Source organism: Cottoperca gobio, chromosome 12, assembly GCF_900634415.1.
Source record: "Cottoperca gobio chromosome 12, fCotGob3.1, whole genome shotgun sequence".
In the NCBI taxonomy this organism is placed as follows: Eukaryota; Metazoa; Chordata; class Actinopteri; order Perciformes; family Bovichtidae; genus Cottoperca; species Cottoperca gobio.
Window position 1 is genome coordinate 5,582,963 of NC_041366.1, and position 20,610 is coordinate 5,603,572.

A 20,610-nucleotide genomic window follows, 5' to 3' on the forward strand; every position below is an offset into this window, starting at 1 on the left:
GTCTTTGTGTGGTTGTATCTTCTTATCCCACATGAAGAAGTAGCTAACTAATGAATTTAAATTCATTAAATCATAAGTATCAAAAACAGTATACATTTTAAGAACTTCTAAGAAAGATGTGACAAAGAGCTTCTACACACACACACACACACACACCAAGAAGACGACGCAGACTTCTAGCTACTGTAGTAATCATGACAGGAGCCTGATTTTATTTTTTGTCGACCATTGTGTAGTTTATGTACGTACTAAATTATCTTTGATATCATTTCTTCCAACTAGCGCTCAGTAATGTAACATTTGTTGATTGGATGCTGTCAGATTGGTCCGAACAAAGTGGATCTGGGAAAGTAAGTGTCGACTTACTGGGAATGAATAACTTTAGTTGATTCAGGATATTAATTGATTCGTGGCTTAATAACTTAATAACATACTTTTAAATCTTTGGGCTTGGGGGAAGGTATCAAGTATTTTCAAGTCAAAAGGCTCAAGTCCAGGTGAAGTCACGAGTCACTGGTTTTAAAGTCCAGGTCGAGTTGCAAGTCTTTTTTGATTTTGTCAAGTCGAGTCTGAAGTTATCAAGTCCACACTTCTGGATTATAGCAACTTGCATGAGGTGGAGTGCAAGCTCTGTTCCCCTTACAAGTTCTTTCCAGTTGTCTATCAGGACAATAACATCTCCTGAGTTGACACAGCTGTCCAACTGGACTTAAAGTCACACTGCTGCTCCAAATTTAAACCCTTGTATGATCTTCCTGGTTGTCTAAAAGCAGCTTGTACAGTAATGTAGACAGTCAGGGATTTGTTAATGTTTAACAGGGGGGATGGCCCAATGGGAGCACTTTCCTGCTGCCACACCACCAATCCAACGCACACACCCACGTACACACCTCCCAAAGGACTTTGTATGACACCTAAACCGTAACTGTAGTCACTTCTCCCTATTATTATATTATGTTATAGAGACATGTTATAGATTACTTGCCTCTTATTGAATTGATGTAAAATGCATCGTTTTATAGGTATTCTGTGTTGAGATGGTGAAAATACTTTTCCACATGTCTAATATCTTTATAATACTTTTCTCTTGTGCTGTTCTTTTACATAACTTAGACTAAAGTAAAAAATAGGCTACGTCACATTACATGTGGAGGTCTGCGGTATATCTTCAACTAGTAAGTAAACTAGTTCATGTAGTATTTTTTTATCAACTGTAACTGTACGTTTTTATATTCTCATGCTCGTTGCTTTTTTCTCATTTGTCATTTTTTTTTCTTCGGTTTCAGTCGTTCTTAGAATAATAATTTCTTCACACCGTTAAATGAAGGACTACTTGCTACAACAATATTGTGCATCTCTTGTGAACTACAAAAACTACATTCTGAATTCCAAAAATGAAACCAGTAGAAATACTTTTATTTACACTTAACTCAAACATAATTCAAACATATCACCTTTAACAGGAACGATGTAAATTTAATATTAACAGTCAAGATTAATGTCATCAAAATGGTTGTCTTTTGTTAAATGTAATCCAGAATTTCTGTCTCCATCTCGTTTTCACTGCCCTCCGACGGCAGAAACTCGTCGTCCTCATCTTCGTCTTCATCATCTTTGTTCTCGTTGTCCTGCACCTCTTCCTCTGTTTCTGCGTCTCTCCCTGGGGATTTTGAAAGGCCCCTGCGTCTGCGTCTCTTGGGGAATTCTGGCAATGCTGAGGGAGAAATTGAAACCAGAAGGTGTAAATGTTAACACACTTTCTTCGGGGGTTTTCTGTCCATATTCTAAGATATATTCATATCTACTTCCTTAATCGCTAATATCCAGGTATTGTTAAAGCCTCATATTGCTTTGTAGTTGTTAAAGGCTAGCAAAACAATCAGTCTTTTGTCTTTGACTATAAATATCTTGTTTTTTTTTAAAATCAAGTCAAGTGTCCACACCACAACTCTGTGATGAGGGTTCATAAGTAGCCATTGCTTCATTTTCGGGCATCACCAGTCGAGAGTCACCGACCCAGTTAGACAAACTCCACAGAGCAGAGAAAGCTAGCGGGACAGAAGCTGACGCTCTGGTCACCTCTTGGCCATGTTGTGTCTACAGGAAGGGGCTTCATCAGAGTAACTGTTAGTGTATGATCCACGTGTCGGAGAATAGACCCTGCATGAGAGCAGCCAGTCTTTGCGATGTGCATTTTCCTTACATGGTTTCTGGGCTCGGATGACCTTCTTGATCATGGCTGAGATCATGTCCCGCAGCTTATCTGTAGTGCCGAGAACACACCAGCCGTCCCGCTCGTCACATGCCTGCTCATCATCGCCCATCTTCTCAACTACCTGTTTGATACTGGGGACACACAAAGAGCGGCTTTACACCCAAGCAGTGGTGGATAGATATACTCAGGACATTTACTCAAGTACTGTACTCAAGAACAATTTTGAGGTACTTTCCCTCATACTTTATACTTATAACCCACCACATGTTAGAGGCAAATGTTGTACTTTCTACTAAGGCTGCACCAAATATCTATTTGTTCTACATTTGAAGCTTCTATTGAGGTTTACCAATGAATAGTGAATGTCAGATTTTATTACATCATCACCTTAAAAAAAGGGAATAACATGTTTTTTTGTTAAATGTAATATATGGGGCTGTTAGATTTCTGTGAGTCCGCCTCCTTTATACAGCAGCCGAAAATCTTAATTCTAATTCAGCCTGATGTCGGTTTCAATAGCCTCAAGGACTTGAGATGGAAACGAAAACTTAAGAAAGACAAATGCACAGTCCGCACTGTAACGTACCTTTCCACATCCAAATCACAGAGCTGGTAAAACATTTGTCTGTGAGGGGGAAGCATGCCCTCTCTGAAAATGTAGGAAGACTCCTGTGGACATGAAACAGAGTTCAGTTTGTATCACAGAAGATATACAGATTCTGTCTAAAGGCCCTGTCACACATATCCGTATGGCAGAAACGTATGCCGGCGTATATGAAAATCTGTCAGAGTCCAAATACGTCCAACTTTTCATCGGATCGGAAAAGTGAACATATACAGATACGCATGTCTAACTTATTGATAGAGCATCACTTACTTATACAAACTGTATCAGACGAATACCAAACAAATGCATAAGATATACAAAAATATGACGTATACAAAATATCAGCAATACGCTGGTGTACGTAGATATAAGGTAAGGTATAAGTAGTATTCATTAAGAGCTCACTGTGTTACGCTGGTGTACGTAGATATAAGGTAAGGTATAAGTAGTATTCGTTAAGAGCTCACTGTGTTACGCTGGTGTACGTAGATATAAGGTAAGGTATAAGTAGTATTCATTAAGAGCTCACTGTGTTACGCTGGTGTACGTTGATATAAGGTAAGGTATAAGTAGTATTCATTAAGAGCTCACTGTGTTACGCTGGTGTACGTAGATATAAGGTAAGGTATAAGTAGTATTCATTAAGAGCTCACTGTGTTACGCTGGTGTACGTAGATATAAGGTAAGGTATAAGTAGTATTCATTAAGAGCTCACTGTGTTACGCTGGTGTGCGTAGATATAAGGTAAGGTATAAGTAGTATTCGTTAAGAGCTCACTGTGTTACGCTGGTGTACGTTGATATAAGGTAAGGTATAAGTAGTATTCGTTAAGAGCTCACTGTGTTACGCTGGTGTACGTAGATATAAGGTAAGGTATAAGTAGTATTCATTAAGAGCTCACTGTGTTACGCTGGTGTACGTAGATATAAGGTAAGGTATAAGTAGTATTCGTTAAGAGCTCACTGTGTTACGCTGGTGTACGTTGATATAAGGTAAGGTATAAGTAGTATTCATTAAGAGCTCACTGTGTTACGCTGGTGTACGTTGATATAAGGTAAGGTATAAGTAGTATTCATTAAGAGCTCACTGTGTTACGCTGGTGTACGTAGATATAAGGTAAGGTATAAGTAGTATTCATTAAGAGCTCACTGTGTTACGCTGGTGTACGTTGATATAAGGTAAGGTATAAGTAGTATTCATTAAGAGCTCACTGTGTTACGCTGGTGTACGTAGATATAAGGTAAGGTATAAGTAGTGTTCGTTAAGATCTCACTGTGTTACGCTGGTGTACGTTGATATAAGGTAAGGTATAAGTAGTATTCGTTAAGAGCTCACTGTGTTACGCTGGGGTGCGTTGTTGAACGCTGATGTTTTGAGCATGTTCAAAATGACCGGACGTACCCGACGTGTGCTTCATAAGATATGCAGACGTTACGTGACGTTAGACATACGTGAATACGGAATACGTACGTGAATACTTACCTACGTGACTACGTTAGAGGTACGTTAGATATAGGCTACGTCGGCTGACGGTGAATCCTACAGCCAATGTATTGATAACGAGTGGATAACCTATTCCTACCCTATGTTAAGATGATGCCTGACGACGGAGTAACTTATTAAACGTGTTTCTACAGTACAGCTAGCGTTCAGCTAGCGTTTTGGGAGCTTATTGGGGTTTGAATATAGTATATAGGGTCCCTGCGAGTAGCTCATCCTGACTTCTTCACAACACGTCTTGATGAATACATCAACCCATCATCAGAGAGCATGGAGGATGCTGAGAGGCTGCGACAAGAGTACATTCTAGCCGTTCTCCAGCATCAGCATGACGTGAACCAGATGGCACTTTTCCAGCTCCGTTGTCCAGACGCTCTGATACATTTTAAATAGGTAAGTGATACGCTATCAATGTTTGACAAACGTATAATAATTTGTTATGTATTCGTTATGTATACGTCAGCTACAACACTGCTGTGGGAAAGTTGGACGTATTTGGAATTTCTAGCTAATTTTCATATACGCCGGCATGTTTCTGCCATACGGAACTGTGTATGTCTGCCGTGTTCGGCGTGTCATCTGCGTCCTTCAAACGATCACAACTTACCCTTAATTTATATCAACGTATTGCCGATATTTCGTATGCGCCGGCATACGTTTCTGTCATACGGATATGTGTGACAGGGCCTTAAGGAAAGTCTTTCATGATTACGATAGGTAATCCTGTCACTTGACAATTTTAGACTTCACTCACAAAAGTTCTTATCCTCCAACATTTCACCTTTAGGCTTATGGACATCCAATGTGTTTGGATAAATAAAAACACAAGATATGGAATTATAATGTATATAAATACAGACAACATATAATCCAACCATGAGTCAGTTCAGCCAAGTCTAAATCTAAATTCCAGATATTAAATCATTCAAAACAAAAGTTAAGTGCTGCATGAAAGCAAACCAGAGCTGTCCCCATGTTTAACAAAGTTACTGTAGATTACCAAGGTATATTAGTGTATATGTATGTGTATTGCTGTTTATGTGTTATTTGATGTAAAACATGTGTATTTCTGTATTGGTAGTATATTGTGGTTTTATGAAATTGAAAGCTGTATATTTTAATTACACATGAAAAAGAGTTGAAAATGAGCTATAACTATAAACTCTGTGCAGCTCATCAGTAGCATGCTCTATTAGAACTACAGTGTGTTAAATTGCATCATCCCTATCAAATCAAAATACATTCAAATTCAATTAATGTTGTCACATAAGTAGATGACACTGAACTTTCCCTGACCTTCAGCTGGTAGGAGATTGGGACAGGATCTCGACTGGTGCCGGGACTCTCTTGAGCTGGAAGTTCCATCACACTAGCCGCCTGGGGACCTGGGAAAAAAACAAAACAACACAGCACTTTTTCCAACATGTTGTTAGTTTACCTTGGCAGCTGCACGGTGAAGATTATTGAGAACATGTTTGATGGGCATGTTCCAATTCATTTAGCGTGGTAAGCCGACAGGACTGAATAAAGGTTTTGGATTAAAGTTACAATCTTGACGATCTCCATTTCTTTCTCTTTGGCGGCATCTGTCACAATAATAAATAATAGTAAATAATTGCAGGTGTGATTTTGGATTTCACGTCCCAGAGATCCAAACAGTGAATGTCGCCACACACACAGTTTGTAACTCTGCAAAGGCTTTCATGAGTGGGCCATAGTCTCCATCGCTATTGTGTAACCTCATTCTACCATAGATAGTGACTTAACAGACATTTATTTAAATGAAAAACATCAAGAATTTACTTTATTACTTTTTAGTAATTTTTTTTAATTACTTTAATGACGGACTGTCAGTGTGTTTCAGTGACTACATGAAACCAGGTCAGTCAGAGAAACCAGGTTTTGCAGGAATTGGACAACTCATTAACATGCATCCCACTTCCTCTATTTTTTGGAAGCATTTTAATTGTTCTAGTTTGTATGTTGGATGGCTGCAGTGAGAGCACAGCTTTTACTTACAGCTCGAATGAATGTTACAAATCTCGTGCGGCTCCTTGGTGTGAGTTTCACCTGAATACATTCCCAGACTCACCTGCTTTGTTGAATGTGATAGGCAGGCTGTAGTTAAGGGCACTCCTCTTGGCTTTCACTGGCATGTCAGATAATGAATACCCTAAAAGTGTAAAGAAAAAGGAACAGTCAGTGTCAGGCAGACGTCTCTGGACTCATTAAAACTCAAAGAAGAAAAATAAAAAACATTATAACTTTGAACAGAACAAAAAATAAATACACTTGAATAAAATTCCTTGTGCATGTACAGTAAATGCCTCAGGTTCTCACCGTGCTTGGTGCTACAGCGGATCCTGAAGTCTAGTATCTGGTACCTCTTGGAGTCTGTGCTCTTTCGGGGGTCATAGGCCAGCCTCACCCACAGACTTCTCCACGGCCCTGTCACCTACAAAAGCAAATATGATGTGTAACTTGCATTTTAGGCCGGGAAAAGTGTTTATTCTATCTTTTTTTTTTTCTTCACAATATTTATCACATTTTCAACATTACAGACAAAAAAGAAAGAAAACAAGCGAAGGAGAAAAAAAAACAACAATAATGAAATTCAGAAAAAACAAAACAAGTGGTAATCTAATACAAACTGGAGTACATTACTTATTTAGGCAAACATTCTGAAACAAAACATGTTCACGAGAGATACACAAGTCAAGCTTGGAACTGCATCACCACCGCAACTAGTCGCCCACTTGATCATGAGTTAAGTCCAAGTCTTTAACATAGTTTATAAAGGGCCTCCATATATTCTCAAATATATGCTGCTTAGCCTTTAATATGTAAGATGTTCTCTCTAATGGAAGGCCTGATAACGGGACGGGACAGTGGATGGGAGCTAGAACTCGGCCTCACAATAACACCTAGGAGGTCGAGACGACACCCCGCTCTAGTCCTAACGGACCTGGACTATGCGGATGACATCAGTCTGCTCTCTGACCGCGTAGAGCAAGCACAGGAACTCCTGGGCAGAGTGGAGACAGAGTGCGCCAAGGTTGGCCTTCAGCTAAATGAGATGAGCATGTCACCAACACGCACTTGTATGGGGGGGTGCTAAGGGTGGGTGAGAAAACAGCGGTCAGGAGAATGAGGCTGGCTGGTCACTGCCAGAGACACCAAGAGCTGCCAGTCAGCAAACTTGTGCTGTGGGAGCCAACACACGGGCACCGATCACGAGGGCGTCCCGCAATAACATACGTGGATGTACTCAGGAAAGATGGGGGAGCAGAAAATACTGGCGAGCTAGCCAGATGCATGGAGGATCGGAATGACTGGAAGCACCGATGGAGGGCCCGTCTGAGGACGACCTAGTAGTAGTATAACATCAGTCGTAACCACTGAGTGATGCTTGGACTGTGAACGTTTTTCCAAAACAATGCAATACATGTCTTAGCGTGAAGCAAACTGAGGTCTATAAATGCTCGCTCAGTTTCTCCGGATATAAACCCAACAGAAAAAGCTTGGGGTCCAGTAAAATCTGTTTTGAAATAATCTTCTCTATCGTACCTCGTACTTCTTCCCAGAACCTATTGATCTTTCTGCACTGCCATATACAATGAAACGATGTTCCTCTAGTTTCTGTGCACTGTGCATATATCTGGAATGTTTTTGTTGTATCGGTTTAAATCCACCTGACTCACATATGTCCGCATCAACCATTTATACTGTAGGGGTCTTGATAGTGCATTATTTTGATTCGCCTTAACAAAGCTTCTAAGCTGAAGGTATTTGAAGAAATGTTTTCTATTGAGACCTCAGCTCCTCAGGACATCCTGGTGTTTGAGTCTGTCAAATAAAGGTCCTGGATCATTTTAAGTCCCTTTGATTGCAATATTTTAAATGTTGCGTCTGCTCTACCCGGTACAAACAAGTGATTACCCCATATTGGACTATATGGTGATACTATCACAAAACATATTTGAAATATTTTTTTTACATCATACCATATCTTTATCATATGTTTTACAATTGGATTTTGTGTTTGTTTACGTAGCTTTTGTACTGTATCTGAATATATGTATAAGGGAAGAGGTCATTTTAAACCATGGGATTCCATTTCAGTCCAATGAGGAGCATCATTCGTTGAACATAATTGTTCTCAGCTGCACAGCCCAGTAATACCACATTATATTTGGACATTTTAAACCCCCTCGATCAAATGGTAAATACAATAAAAGACAAACAAAGTCTTGCCCTCCTATTGTTCCATACAAATCTAACAATTTTCTTCTGAAGTTTTGAGAACAGATCTAATGGATGTGGCAGGGGAATATTTTGAAATAAATAAAGTCATTTTGGTAATATATTCATTTTTAAAATATTGATTCTCCCAATTATAGATAAAGGTAGTGACATCCATCTATCAATTGACTCATTCATTTCTATCATTAAAGGTTCATAATTAGCCTCAAAAACATGTTGTATTCTTGGCAATATCTGTACTCCTAAATATTTAAACTGTTCCACAGCGTTAAAATTAATTACCTCATTAAGTGGGTTCCTTCTTTCATGTTCGTTAAGCAGTAATATAGAGGATTTAGTATTATTCACTTTAAACCCTGAAATATCACCAAATGTTGTTATGATCTGTGACAAGGCCGGAATAGATTCATTTAATTTTGACATGAACAAAATTACATCATCAGCATAAAGCGATATTCTATGTTCTGTCGGCCCTACTGTTATTCCACTAAATTGAGGGTGTGAACGAACTGCTATCGCGAGAGGTTCGATTGCTAATGTAAACAAAAGGGGTGAGAGTGGGCAGCCTTGTCTGCAATCTTTGCTGATTCTTATCGGTTTTGAAATATTTCTATTTGTTAAGATTTCCGCTGTAGTATTTTTATATATTATCTGAACCCATCCAATGAAGTTATTTCCACATCCAAATCTTTCCAGGAAATTGAGCAGGTAAGGCCATTCGACTCTATCAAAGGCCTTTTTGGCGTCCAATGATAGAAGTGCTGTATATGATTTTTCTCAATTAGCATGAATAATATTCAATACCCTCCTTACGTTGTGGAAACCTCACCTTCCCATAATAAATCCGTTTTGATCTTTGTTAATGATATTTGGTAGCAATATTTGTAAACGTTTCGCTAAAAGCTTACATATTATCTTTAGGTCAGAGTTTAACAAACTTATGGGTCTCATGTTCTCACACTTGTTAAAGGGTTTACCTGGTTTTGGCAGCAGAATGATTAAAGCACTGTTCATGGAGGGTGGAAGACTCCCATTCTTAAATGCCTCGGAAAACAGTTCCACAAGTGGTGCAAGCAATTTGTTTTTGAATTTTTTATATAGATCAATTGGAAGGCCATCTGGTCCTGCCCTTTTCCCTGTTTTCATATTATCAATGGCATGCCCAATCTCCTCTTTGTTCATTTCTAGCTCTAGATCTTCTTTACGTTCATTTGGGATATTTGGTATAGTTAGTGAGTCTAAGAAACTATTTAAGTTTTGTACATTAGTTTCATTTTTTTATCATATAGTTCTTTATAGTAGTCCTTAAAGGCATCACCAATTTTTATAGGATCCACAACAACATGACCGTTGGATAGAATGGTTGTTATTGATGTTCTAGTTTCTAGTTTAATCTGCCATGCTAATAATTTACCTGCTTTATCACCTTGTTCATAGAATGTTTGCTTAAGTCTTAAAAGACTAGAGGCAGCTCTAAAAGCAGACAACTTATTATATTCAGCTCTCAAAATTAGTAACTCATTTTCAAGTTGAGGATTACTTTTCTCAAACACTTTTTCCTGAAGTGTTTTTATTTTATATTCCAATTGTAACCTCTCTTCTCGTGCCTTTTTTGACTTTGACCCTGTTTAACTAATAATATGCCCTTTTAGAAAAGCTTTTATTCTATCTTTTTAATGTGAGAACATTTCTTTGATGATTCACATGGGACTTCATTATTCCAATAAAGAAGAGAACACTCTACAAAAGATACAGAGTGGACACAATAACATGAACACTAAATATAATCTAGTAGAGTAGCTTTGCAACAGGCACTGCCCTTGTGAAGCTTATAGGATCGCATTTTTTTAAGACTTTGACTGAAAGACATTTTTCTTGGAGTACTCAAAGGTGCTTTACAACACCGCATCCAAAACAAAATTATGCAATGTTATTTGTTTCATTATAAATGATAGGTTTCCTTTATATTCCCAGATTAATAGATTTCAGCTTGGTTCTATTTCTACAGAGATTTTCCATTTCTTTTCAGCTACTCCAAAGCAACACCTCACTGAGGCTTGGTGCAAATTTTTCCTTTTAATCTGAATGACATCATGGAAATGTAACTTTTTCCCTTCAATGCCCCCCCAAACTTTACGATGCAGTGTGTCCTCAGCTCACCATATAGTAGGCGAAGACGGGCAGCAGCAGTTTCAGTTTATCAGGGTGGATGTTGATATTGGCCTTGACCGCGTTCCGTGACCAGATGGGCCGGCTCTCAAACATCTAGGCACAAAACAGTTAGGCTTGAGATAAGATAAAAGTCATGCCTGTGTCACTTTACATGCATTCATTTTCTGACTTCAACCAGTTGCCATTCCTGGAGTGAAAACTGTGGTTTATGTTAGTTTGGCTACACTGGTGAAGAGACTGACACAAGTTTGTTTTTTAAGTTTTTAAAAGTACGCTATGAAAAATGTTTTATTTACAATGATATAAAAACAGAGAAATTAAGCAAATCTTCACATTTGGTAACCAACCAGCTGGAATCAAAACATATGTGGCATCTGTGCGAGATGAATTAAACAATGAATCAATTATCAGAAGTTGCTGATTAATTTTACATTTACTAATTATTTGTGTCAGCGGCAGAAAATATGGTAGAGAACTTTCAGTCTAGGCTCTCCTCAGTGTAAATTATTTTACTTTTATTTTATAGAATTTTTTACTTTTGCCAACTTAAGGCCCTGTCACACATATCCGTATGACAGAAACGTGTCATACGGATATGTGTGACAGGGCCTTAAAGCGCAATAATTAATTTCTCTCCGATTGCCTGGAATTACATTTAGTCTGGAGAACCCTTTCTACACTCCTGGCCCTCTGGTTAGTTCTGGTACCTCCTGCCTTATTAAAGGACTTTACTTACGGATTTTCTTTTCTTTTTCTAAATTATTCTTGATATTACACTAGTGCCCTGGCAATAGGAGACTATGATTACAGCAGCACATATACCTTTCTCAATTGTTCCTCCGCCTGCTTGTCGCTCTCCTTCACGCAGACTCGCACCCAGTTGAGCTTGGCTGCCTCGAGGCACTCGGCGGGCACAGTGGGCTCATTGAAGCTGACAAAGATGGCGTTGTGGGGCCGGCGAGCTCGATTCAAACCAATAAAGTTGTTCTTGTTGAGGGGCACCTGGCTGTGAACAGAAAGGAGGAGAAATAATGTGAACGTATTCCTGATGACTTGCATTTGCATTACAGTGACATTAAATATAGAGTTTCCAATATTGCTGTTTACACAACACAAATAAGGACAAACAGAAGATGTAAGGTTATGTTTTTCCCTTACGGTGAATTTTGATAGACATCAGGCCGGAAATAATAATCCACAGGGCAGTCAAGGCGTGAGAAGCTGGCCGGGGGAAGGAAGAGGGGCATGGGATTCTCAAAGAACTCTTGATTCTCTGATTTGCGAAGGATAATCTTTTCGTACAAAGACGTGTCTTTTCCACCTTCTGAATGCACGGCGAGGCACTGAAAGTCTGCCATCCCTGCAAACATGTAATCAGAACAACCATCTATTGTTTTCTTTACTCTGAGACAATCAAACAATGTCTATATCATAGAGTGCACAAGAGATTCTTTGACAAAAACAAAACATTACACATTCAGGAAAATATCTCATCGTATGAAATCAGTGAAAAAGGAAAAAAGCTTCATGGACTACGAGGACGTTAAATCCAACCTTGGAATTTGTATGTCGTTCCTATGACACCGAGTATTTCCATCTGGATCTCAGCGTCTTTGGGGTCCTTTTTTCGCACCCGCCGCCTCACTCTGAGGACAAGGTTGCTTGATGGGAAGCGGTTTCCACAAAGGGAGTGACAGAAAGGGTCCTGAGGTCGGTAACGCAGCTCAAGACGTCTGTTGGGGTGAGCAAAGGTCTGTAGGATTCACAGGAAATGCAAACAGGTATTAGATTTGTGATGTTTAGCTACAGCTTTGATGATGAACAAGAGCAAAGATGTTGACAGTTATGTACTCACAAAACAGCCATTTGACATTTAACTCTAGTCAATTCATTTTCCAAACTGTGTTAAGGCCCTGTCACACATATCTGTATGACAGAAACGTATGCTGACGTATATGAAAATTTGTCCAAATACGTCCAACTTTTCATCGGATCGGAAAAGTGAACGTATACAGATACGCATGTCTAACTTATTGATAGCGCATCACTTACTTATACAAAATGTATCAGACGAATACCCAACAAATGCATAACGTATACACAAATATGACGTATACAAAATATCAGCAACACGTGGTGTACGTAGATATAAGGTAAGGTATAAGTAGTATTCGTTAAGAGCTCACTGTGTTACGCTGGTGTACGTAGATATAAGGTAAGGTATAAGTAGTATTCATTAAGAGCTCACTGTGTTACGCTGGTGTACGTAGATATAAGGTAAGGTATAAGTAGTATTCATTAAGAGCTCACTGTGTTACGCTGGTGTACGTTGATATAAGGTAAGGTATAAGTAGTATTCGTTAAGATCTCACTGTGTTACGCTGGTGTACGTTGATATAAGGTAAGGTATAAGTAGTATTCGTTAAGAGCTCACTGTGTTACGCTGGTGTACGTAGATATAAGGTAAGGTATAAGTAGTATTCGTTAAGAGCTCACTGTGTTACGCTGGTGTACGTAGATATAAGGTAAGGTATAAGTAGTATTCGTTAAGAGCTCACTGTGTTACGCTGGTGTACGTAGATATAAGGTAAGGTATAAGTAGTATTCGTTAAGAGCTCACTGTGTAACGCTGGTGTACGTTGATATAAGGTAAGGTATAAGTAGTATTCGTTAAGATCTCACTGTGTTACGCTGGTGTACGTTGATATAAGGTAAGGTATAAGTAGTATTCATTAAGAGCTCACTGTGTTACGCTGGTGTACGTTGATATAAGGTAAGGTATAAGTAGTATTCGTTAAGAGCTCACTGTGTTACGCTGGTGTACGTTGATATAAGGTAAGGTATAAGTAGTATTCATTAAGAGCTCACTGTGTTATGCTGGTGTACGTTGATATAAGGTAAGGTATAAGTAGTATTCGTTAAGAGCTCACTGTGTTACGCTGGTGTACGTAGATATAAGGTAAGGTATAAGTAGTATTCGTTAAGAGCTCACTGTGTTACGCTGGTGTACGTTGATATAAGGTAAGGTATAAGTAGTATTCATTAAGAGCTCACTGTGTTACGCTGGTGTACGTAGATATAAGGTAAGGTATAAGTAGTATTCATTAAGAGCTCACTGTGTTACGCTGGTGTACGTAGATATAAGGTAAGGTATAAGTAGTATTCATTAAGAGCTCACTGTGTTACGCTGGTGTACGTTGATATAAGGTAAGGTATAAGTAGTATTCATTAAGAGCTCACTGTGTTACGCTGGTGTACGTTGATATAAGGTAAGGTATAAGTAGTATTTGTTAAGAGCTCACTGTGTTACGCTGGTGTACGTTGATATAAGGTAAGGTATAAGTAGTATTCATTAAGATCTCACTGTGTTACGCTGGTGTACGTTGATATAAGGTAAGGTATAAGTAGTATTCGTTAAGAGCTCACTGTGTTACGCTGGGGTGCGTTGTTGAACGCTGATGTTTTGAGCATGTTCAAAATGACCGGACGTACTCAACGTGTGCTTCATAAGATATGCAGACGTTACGTTACGTTAGACATACGTGAATATGGAATACGTACGTGAATACTTACCTACGTAAATATAGTACGTAAATATAATACGTAAATATAGTACGTGAATACCTACGTGACTACGTTAGAGGTACGTTAGATATAGGCTACGTCGGCTGACTGTGAATCCTACAGCCAACTTATTGATAACGAGTGGATAACCTATTCCTACCCTATGTTAAGATGATGCCTGATGACGGAGTAACTTATTAAACGTGTTTCTACAGTACAGCTAGCGTTCAGCTAGCATTTTGGGAGCTTATTGGGGTTTGAATACAGTATATAGGGTCCCTGCGAGTAGCTCATCCTGACTTCTTCACAACACGTCTTGATGAATACATCAACCCATCATCAGAGAGCATGGAGGATGCTGAGAGGCTGCGACAAGAGTACATTCTAGCCGTTCTCCAGCATCAGCATGACGTGAACCAGATGGCACTTTTCCAGCTCCGTTGGCCAGACACTCTGATAATTGTTGTATAAGTAAGTGATAAGCTGTCAATATGTTGGACATACATATAATAATTTGTTATGTATACGTCAGCTACAACACCTCTGTGGAAAAGTTGGACGTATTTGGACTCATTTCATATACGCCAGCAGACGTTTCTGCCATACGGAACTGTGTCACAGGGCCGTATGTCTGCCGTGTTTGGCGTAACATCTGCGTCCTTCAAACGATCACAACTTACCCTAAATTCATATCAACGTATTGCCGATATCTCATATACACCAGCATACATTTCTGCCATACGGGTATATGTGACAGGGCCTTTACAAACAATCCAGGCCCATTTTAACCCACCTTAAGGCCCTCATCATGTCAGCAGATATTAAACTTTATTGGTGCATATTCATATATTTCCACAAAGTTAAAATTGTCCATGCACTTTGCATTTGCATTTCAATTGTGACTTTAATGATGCTTTTTAAAAATGCAAAATTCAGTTACAATATTTATATTTCATTTAAATTTTCAAATTTGAATTAACATTTAAATATTGTTTACTATAAAGCTGATTTGGTCTTCGAAAATGAAATGTCAAATAGCTTTTCCATTTTCATATTGTCAGAGAATGTCTATGTTAGTAGTGAAAATGCAAATTGCATTATTGAATTTCAATTTTAAATGTTGCCCCAATTAATGCATATGTAATTGGGTAACGAAAATACTATAGTGAAATGACATTTTCATTTGAATTTAGTCTGCCAAATGCTTCCATATATTAAAGATTTATTTTATTTTGTGGACATGGATAAACCCTGAAATAAAGCTTAATTAAATTAAAATACCTATTACAACATAATATCATTGTTTGTCTTAGTTTATGGCAGGTATATATTTTTAAAAGGGAGGTATTACACTACAGAATAATGTGTAACTATAGACTGTGTTTAAGGCTGATTTAAGACGCCCAGTCCTTATAGCTACAACAGTCTGTCCCAGTTATCGGTCTGCTTACTTTGGACACTGCTTTTTCACCCCCGAGAGTCTCCAGCATCTTGTCCACACTGCTGACAACCGCCGGATACTCCACACACACCAATTTGTTGTCCTGCAGCTCCACGCTGGACGAGCTGCCAGGAACATCGACATCTTCAGCCTCACAGGACAAAGTCAGTTCTTTCAGAGTGAAGTCCAGCTTCAAGTCCTTGGACTCCGCCATGTTGGCTGTTTTAGTTGTGATATTCACGCGAACATATTTCCAACACTGGAGTTAAACTATAACTACATGTACAAAATAATACGCTCAATATACTTTGGCAGTTACAGCGGTGGGTGAGTGTGTGTCCAAGTACAAAATAACGCCGGGCAGAAACACGAGCACAGTCGTATAACGTTAGTTCCGCAGGCATACAACAGACTGGGTTCATCTATTTAATTACTCGATTATCATAGCGGGAAACTAACCACTTAAATACAAATTATACAAAACTCATTCACCTTGTCAATATCATTTAGGTTAAACATACATATGTGTATGTATCTATTAAACATATTTAGCCATCACTGATATTTCTACTCACCTTTATCTTACCCATAGACTGTATGTCTACCTTATCTATAAAACATGACAAAAAGTAAAATCTGGAAATACAAAACAGTAAATGGGGTACGCATCTAAATGCCGATATTTGACTGACATACCAATATATTTAGGTAGAATCATCTTTTGGTTGTTTTAGAAATATGTCCCCTTTTCTACATACTTTTTATTTCTTAATATATTTCTTCAATATTACATTGTTGAATAGAGTTCTTGCATTATGTAAATAAGACCTCATCACACGTGTATGTTATCGATGTCCCCTTCTTTTGTCGCCTATCGTCTTTTATTTGCAATTTATTTTAAATACAGAAGAAATAAAAGTACCTGTCACAATAAACTCAATGTACACATTTGGCCACGGGGTGGCGCTGTAAAACCAAACAAAATGCAGTCGATGGAGGAAATTCTCTGGCAGTGTGAACACCATCAGGCCTCCATCAAAGTTAAAGAACTCAAGTAACTGAATGAATCTTCTTGAATACTCTGAGTATATGTGAATTATCTATGTATTTCTATTTTATATTGAGGTTATTTAAACAGCCACTATTGGTATCTTTGTATTGTCAGAAGGAGACGCACTGTTGTCAGAGGGACCTTAGTAAAGAGGATTTGGGTGCTGTCCCTCCCAGAAACTGTCAAAAGACTGTCATCCCATCAGAGAAGAAATATGACTTTGAAGAAACAGTTGTGTTTACCTAGTTATATGATGCTGTTATATAGGTGATTATATTCTGACGTGACGTTGTGTTGACTTAGATTCTAGTTTGTCTTCTTCTCTCATGCCTTTAAGGAAGTACAAGGCTTAACATTGAGTTCTTTTTTTTAATTCACATTCATTTTACTTGGAGTATTAGTTTGTGTGTGTGTGCGTGTGCGTGTGACATTTTGGTGATGTTTTAAAATAAGTATGTCCTGTTTGATGTTCCCATGTGGAAGATACACTGTGCAAAATGACTGAAAGGTCTGTAGAGATTGGGAAAATAACCTCCCTAATTTGAGGTCAGCTCGAAAATGTGAAGTTGTTTTTGATTGATTCTCATGTTGACCTGCAACTCGTGCATTATCAGCCTGTAGGTTGGGACCGTTCTGGAACATGTTTAACCTTAGCTTAAAGATGAAACACAGTAAGTGAAAAACATCTCTTCCAGCAACTACAAAGTTTTCTATTTCACATTGCATCTTGTTAATTTCACACACATAGAGAAAAAGATACACACAGACGTAGACATTGTTGTTTAAGGTAGGTGTATGAGCTATTTCTTAAGCAACAATCACTGGGACCAGCGACTTTATGCAAAGGCTCAAAAGTTCTATCACAGTGCAGTTGAAAGTTGTTAGTGCTGCCACATCTAACTCTGAACATGGATGTGTTGGTGGGTCGTTTGCTACATGTGATGTAAATAAGAAAACTAAGTACATCCTATTCACGTCTGTTTGTGAAGGGTTATACTAACCGTTTCCTTTTGCTTCCAGTCTGTGCACTAAGCTAGGCTAACCAGTTCCTTGATCAATCTCTGTACCTGATACGATGAGAGGAATACTTTACCTCCAAAATTATTTATTTGTATATCAATTACTCACCACTTGTTACCTTGATTTCTTGAAGAAAACTTTTTTTACATGCCTCCGCAATGAAAGAAGGAAGAAAAATAGGAAAATTCTTGATGTATTCAAGTTAATGGGGGCCGCATTTAACAAAAGCAAAACAGTACTTGCACGGACGTGAGACTGCTTATGCAGAAGTTTTTTAGTGAATAGAGAGATTCTGGAGAAAGTAGAGAGCACACGACTGGATAAATGAGACTTGGATTATACTGCACGGGTTGTGTGAGAGTTTGTAAACTGATGTTTTGATATTGTTTTGCTGATGTTAAACACGGCCCCCATTTACTTCAATTCATCAAGACTTTTCTCTGTTTTTGGATTCTTGGTTCACCGTGGAGGCATGTGAGAGAAACAAAGTCTTGTTCAACGAGGTGCGTAATTGAGAATCAAATAGTCATTTTGGGAGTGAAGCATTTCTTTAAATGTATGATTTTGTCATCTGACTCTGGGTAAGATTTTTCTTACAGCAGACATTATGACTTGTCAGAGCAGCAACAGTGCAGGTGTAATGAATAAAGTTAGCAATGGCTCTCTGAATGACATACATGGCTCACTTTGATATTTGAATAGAAAGATGCCATCGTTTATCAGTAACACCTTTTCCTTTTCTGCTATGACAAGTTAAAATGCCTGCTCTTTAAACAGTCAAGGGCTTATGGCCTTATAATGTCAAGGAAACTACTACATCACAGGACAACATCAGAACAACATGTGGATAAATGATTTGTAATGTACCCTCCACCTTTGAAAGGTTTCATGTGAAGGATAGACTTGAGGATATTAGGAAACTTTGGAGCCCTTTCATTGGTTCTCTGGGTGAAGTCCATACCGTTTCTAACGATAACACTATTACCTACTGTATGTGTTTAGTGGTTTTATTTGTTTGTTATTTATTTATGTTTTAGGGTTGGTTTGTTTGCGTGTTTCTCAGCAGGATTATAGAAGAACTACTGGCCCAACCTTCATGACACTTGGTGGAAGAGTGTAGCATAGCCAAGGAAGAACCCATAAAATGTTGAAGCGGATACAAATCACAAGGTGGATATACAAATTATTTTTCACTTACAGTATGGAAACTCCTTGGCGAAGGTCTGTGCTCTCCGAGTGCCCTTCTAGTAATGTTCTGTGCTCTGTTGGACTGACTTCCGTTTATAGACAATTGAAGCAACTTTGTGAACAATATCAGAGCTTCAAAAAAACATAAATGGGGACGTCCAGCCTGGCTTTTCACAATGTTATGAAGCTCAGTGTTTTGTGGGAGGGATATAAGGTGGACAGGACAGAAGACTGTTGATCTGTTGTGTGCTGTGGTGAGGTAAGGATTTAGATCTTTCTCTCTTTCTTCTCTAGGGGGCCCTCGTCCACCAAATATTTGCCCTGCTCTTGGTGCTATCTCAGTTGAGGGCCTGTCCGCTCCTCCCTGCAGCTCTGCTGGCCTGTTCCAGCCGTTACAGTGTGGGGAGGCCATGATAAGGTTATCAGACAGTTACTCTGAAAGAGCCTGCTGCCCTCAGATCACACCCCCCCCCCCTGCTCCCACTCACTCTGACTTCCCACTCAGCATGTCCCCTCTCCTGTCATCCCTTCTACAGCTTCTGCACATCCAACCTCTGGACCTGCAGCTGGCGGTTTGTTAGTCAGAAATGCTTTCTGTATGCATGATCATTGTTGTACATGTGATGTAGGCATTAGGCCACACCTACTACACCCACACGTCCTGGTCACTTTCTGTTGGCAAACCAAAGACTATTATCAGTAATTGCTTTCACTGTACTCTTGTGATTAATTTGTGACTGTTTTATTTAGATGCAACTCTCAAAATGCTAATGTGTGAAAGTGTGACCCACAGCACTGGCTGAATATGTTTGTGCACTGTGACAAAGAGTGGTTTTGTTTCCCGGTTTTAGAGGCCTGAAAATCAAAAAAGAGTTAAGAAATAATTCAAAAATACATATTTTTCAGCTTTCCTATCCCGTTTATCATCTCATGCACCTTGAGATTTGCCCATTGGAGGGGACCCTATCCCCAGGTACGGCACCACTGCACCAGACTGCTTTCTATGACGCTTCCTTTAAAGTTTATTTCCAGGAAGACAGCTTTACGTTAAACAATAAACAGAAAATAATAGATTTATTATTCATTTTAAAGCAATATCAAGTTGTTCATTGTTTGCTTTCATCAGGACGACATAGGAGCAGAATGAAGGGGATGGCATATGGTTCCTGGGATACCACTCGCCACATGGCTTACATCCAAGCCAGTATCAGCGCTCACCACTGCTGATATATTTTATTGGCACGCCAGACAGGCGTGTTGATAAATTCATCTTTTGCAAGAAATGCAAATGCATTTTGTGAGGAATTAATGTAAATGTGGCCTGCTCAATGAAAAGTTAATGAAGAGTCCAAAGGTCATTAAACATCACAATTTAGAAACTTAAAATGAATTCTGAGACATCCACTCGTAACTCCATCTAGGGATGTTCATGAGCAAGTAGTTTTTTCTGTCCTGCGTTGGAGAACTTGGGGCTTTTCTTCTAATGATTACAGGCTTTAACTCGAAGTCACCATGTTAAGTTGCCTACTTGGGAAATAGATGATTAAATTCAAGGAAAAACAACCACAGAATATGGTTTTTTTTCTCAT

The 20,610-nt window shown here is 38.8% G+C and overlaps 1 protein-coding gene and 1 long non-coding RNA gene across 5 annotated transcripts; one reads left to right on the forward strand and one right to left on the reverse strand.

The window, feature by feature from the left end:
- Positions 1-1,395: 1,395 nt before the first annotated feature.
- gtf3c5 (general transcription factor IIIC, polypeptide 5) lies at positions 1,396-19,448 on the reverse strand. 4 transcript variants are annotated; one of them, XM_029445384.1, is made up of 12 exons: positions 19,032-19,153; positions 15,773-15,981; positions 12,312-12,510; positions 11,916-12,117; positions 11,580-11,763; positions 10,746-10,850; positions 6,663-6,777; positions 6,415-6,495; positions 5,619-5,707; positions 2,802-2,884; positions 2,204-2,346; positions 1,396-1,714 (listed from the first exon to the last, which is right to left on the reverse strand). In XM_029445384.1, the coding sequence occupies exons 2-12, from the start codon at positions 15,974-15,976 to the stop codon at positions 1,524-1,526; spliced, it is 1,596 nt and encodes a 531-aa protein (XP_029301244.1). In that variant the 5' UTR covers positions 15,977-15,981; positions 19,032-19,153; the 3' UTR covers positions 1,396-1,523. The 4 variants fall into 4 exon arrangements, with proteins under 4 accessions (XP_029301244.1, XP_029301245.1, XP_029301242.1 ...); XM_029445385.1 differs by having other exon boundaries at positions 15,773-15,887; positions 19,032-19,149; XM_029445382.1 differs by lacking the exon at positions 15,773-15,981 and having other exon boundaries at positions 19,032-19,448.
- Positions 18,272-20,412, forward strand: LOC115017142 (uncharacterized). Its single transcript, XR_003833223.1, has 5 exons — positions 18,272-18,336; positions 18,897-19,003; positions 19,316-19,593; positions 19,928-19,994; positions 20,148-20,412. It is a non-coding gene; the product is annotated as an uncharacterized LOC115017142 (long non-coding RNA).
- Positions 20,413-20,610: the final 198 nt, after the last annotated feature.

Bases quoted from the DNA above. Each gene is read 5' to 3' on its own strand.
- gtf3c5 (XM_029445382.1), bottom strand. From the start codon at position 19,433: ATGGCCTCCCCACACTGTAACGGCTGGAACAGGCCAGCAGAGCTGCAG. The intron at 12,118-12,311 runs GTTGGATTTAAC...ACATGTTTGCAG, and splicing joins AACGACATACAAATTCCAAG to GGATGGCAGACTTTCAGTGC. The intron at 11,764-11,915 runs GTAAGGGAAAAA...TTCTGTTCACAG, and splicing joins GATGTCTATCAAAATTCACC to CCAGGTGCCCCTCAACAAGA.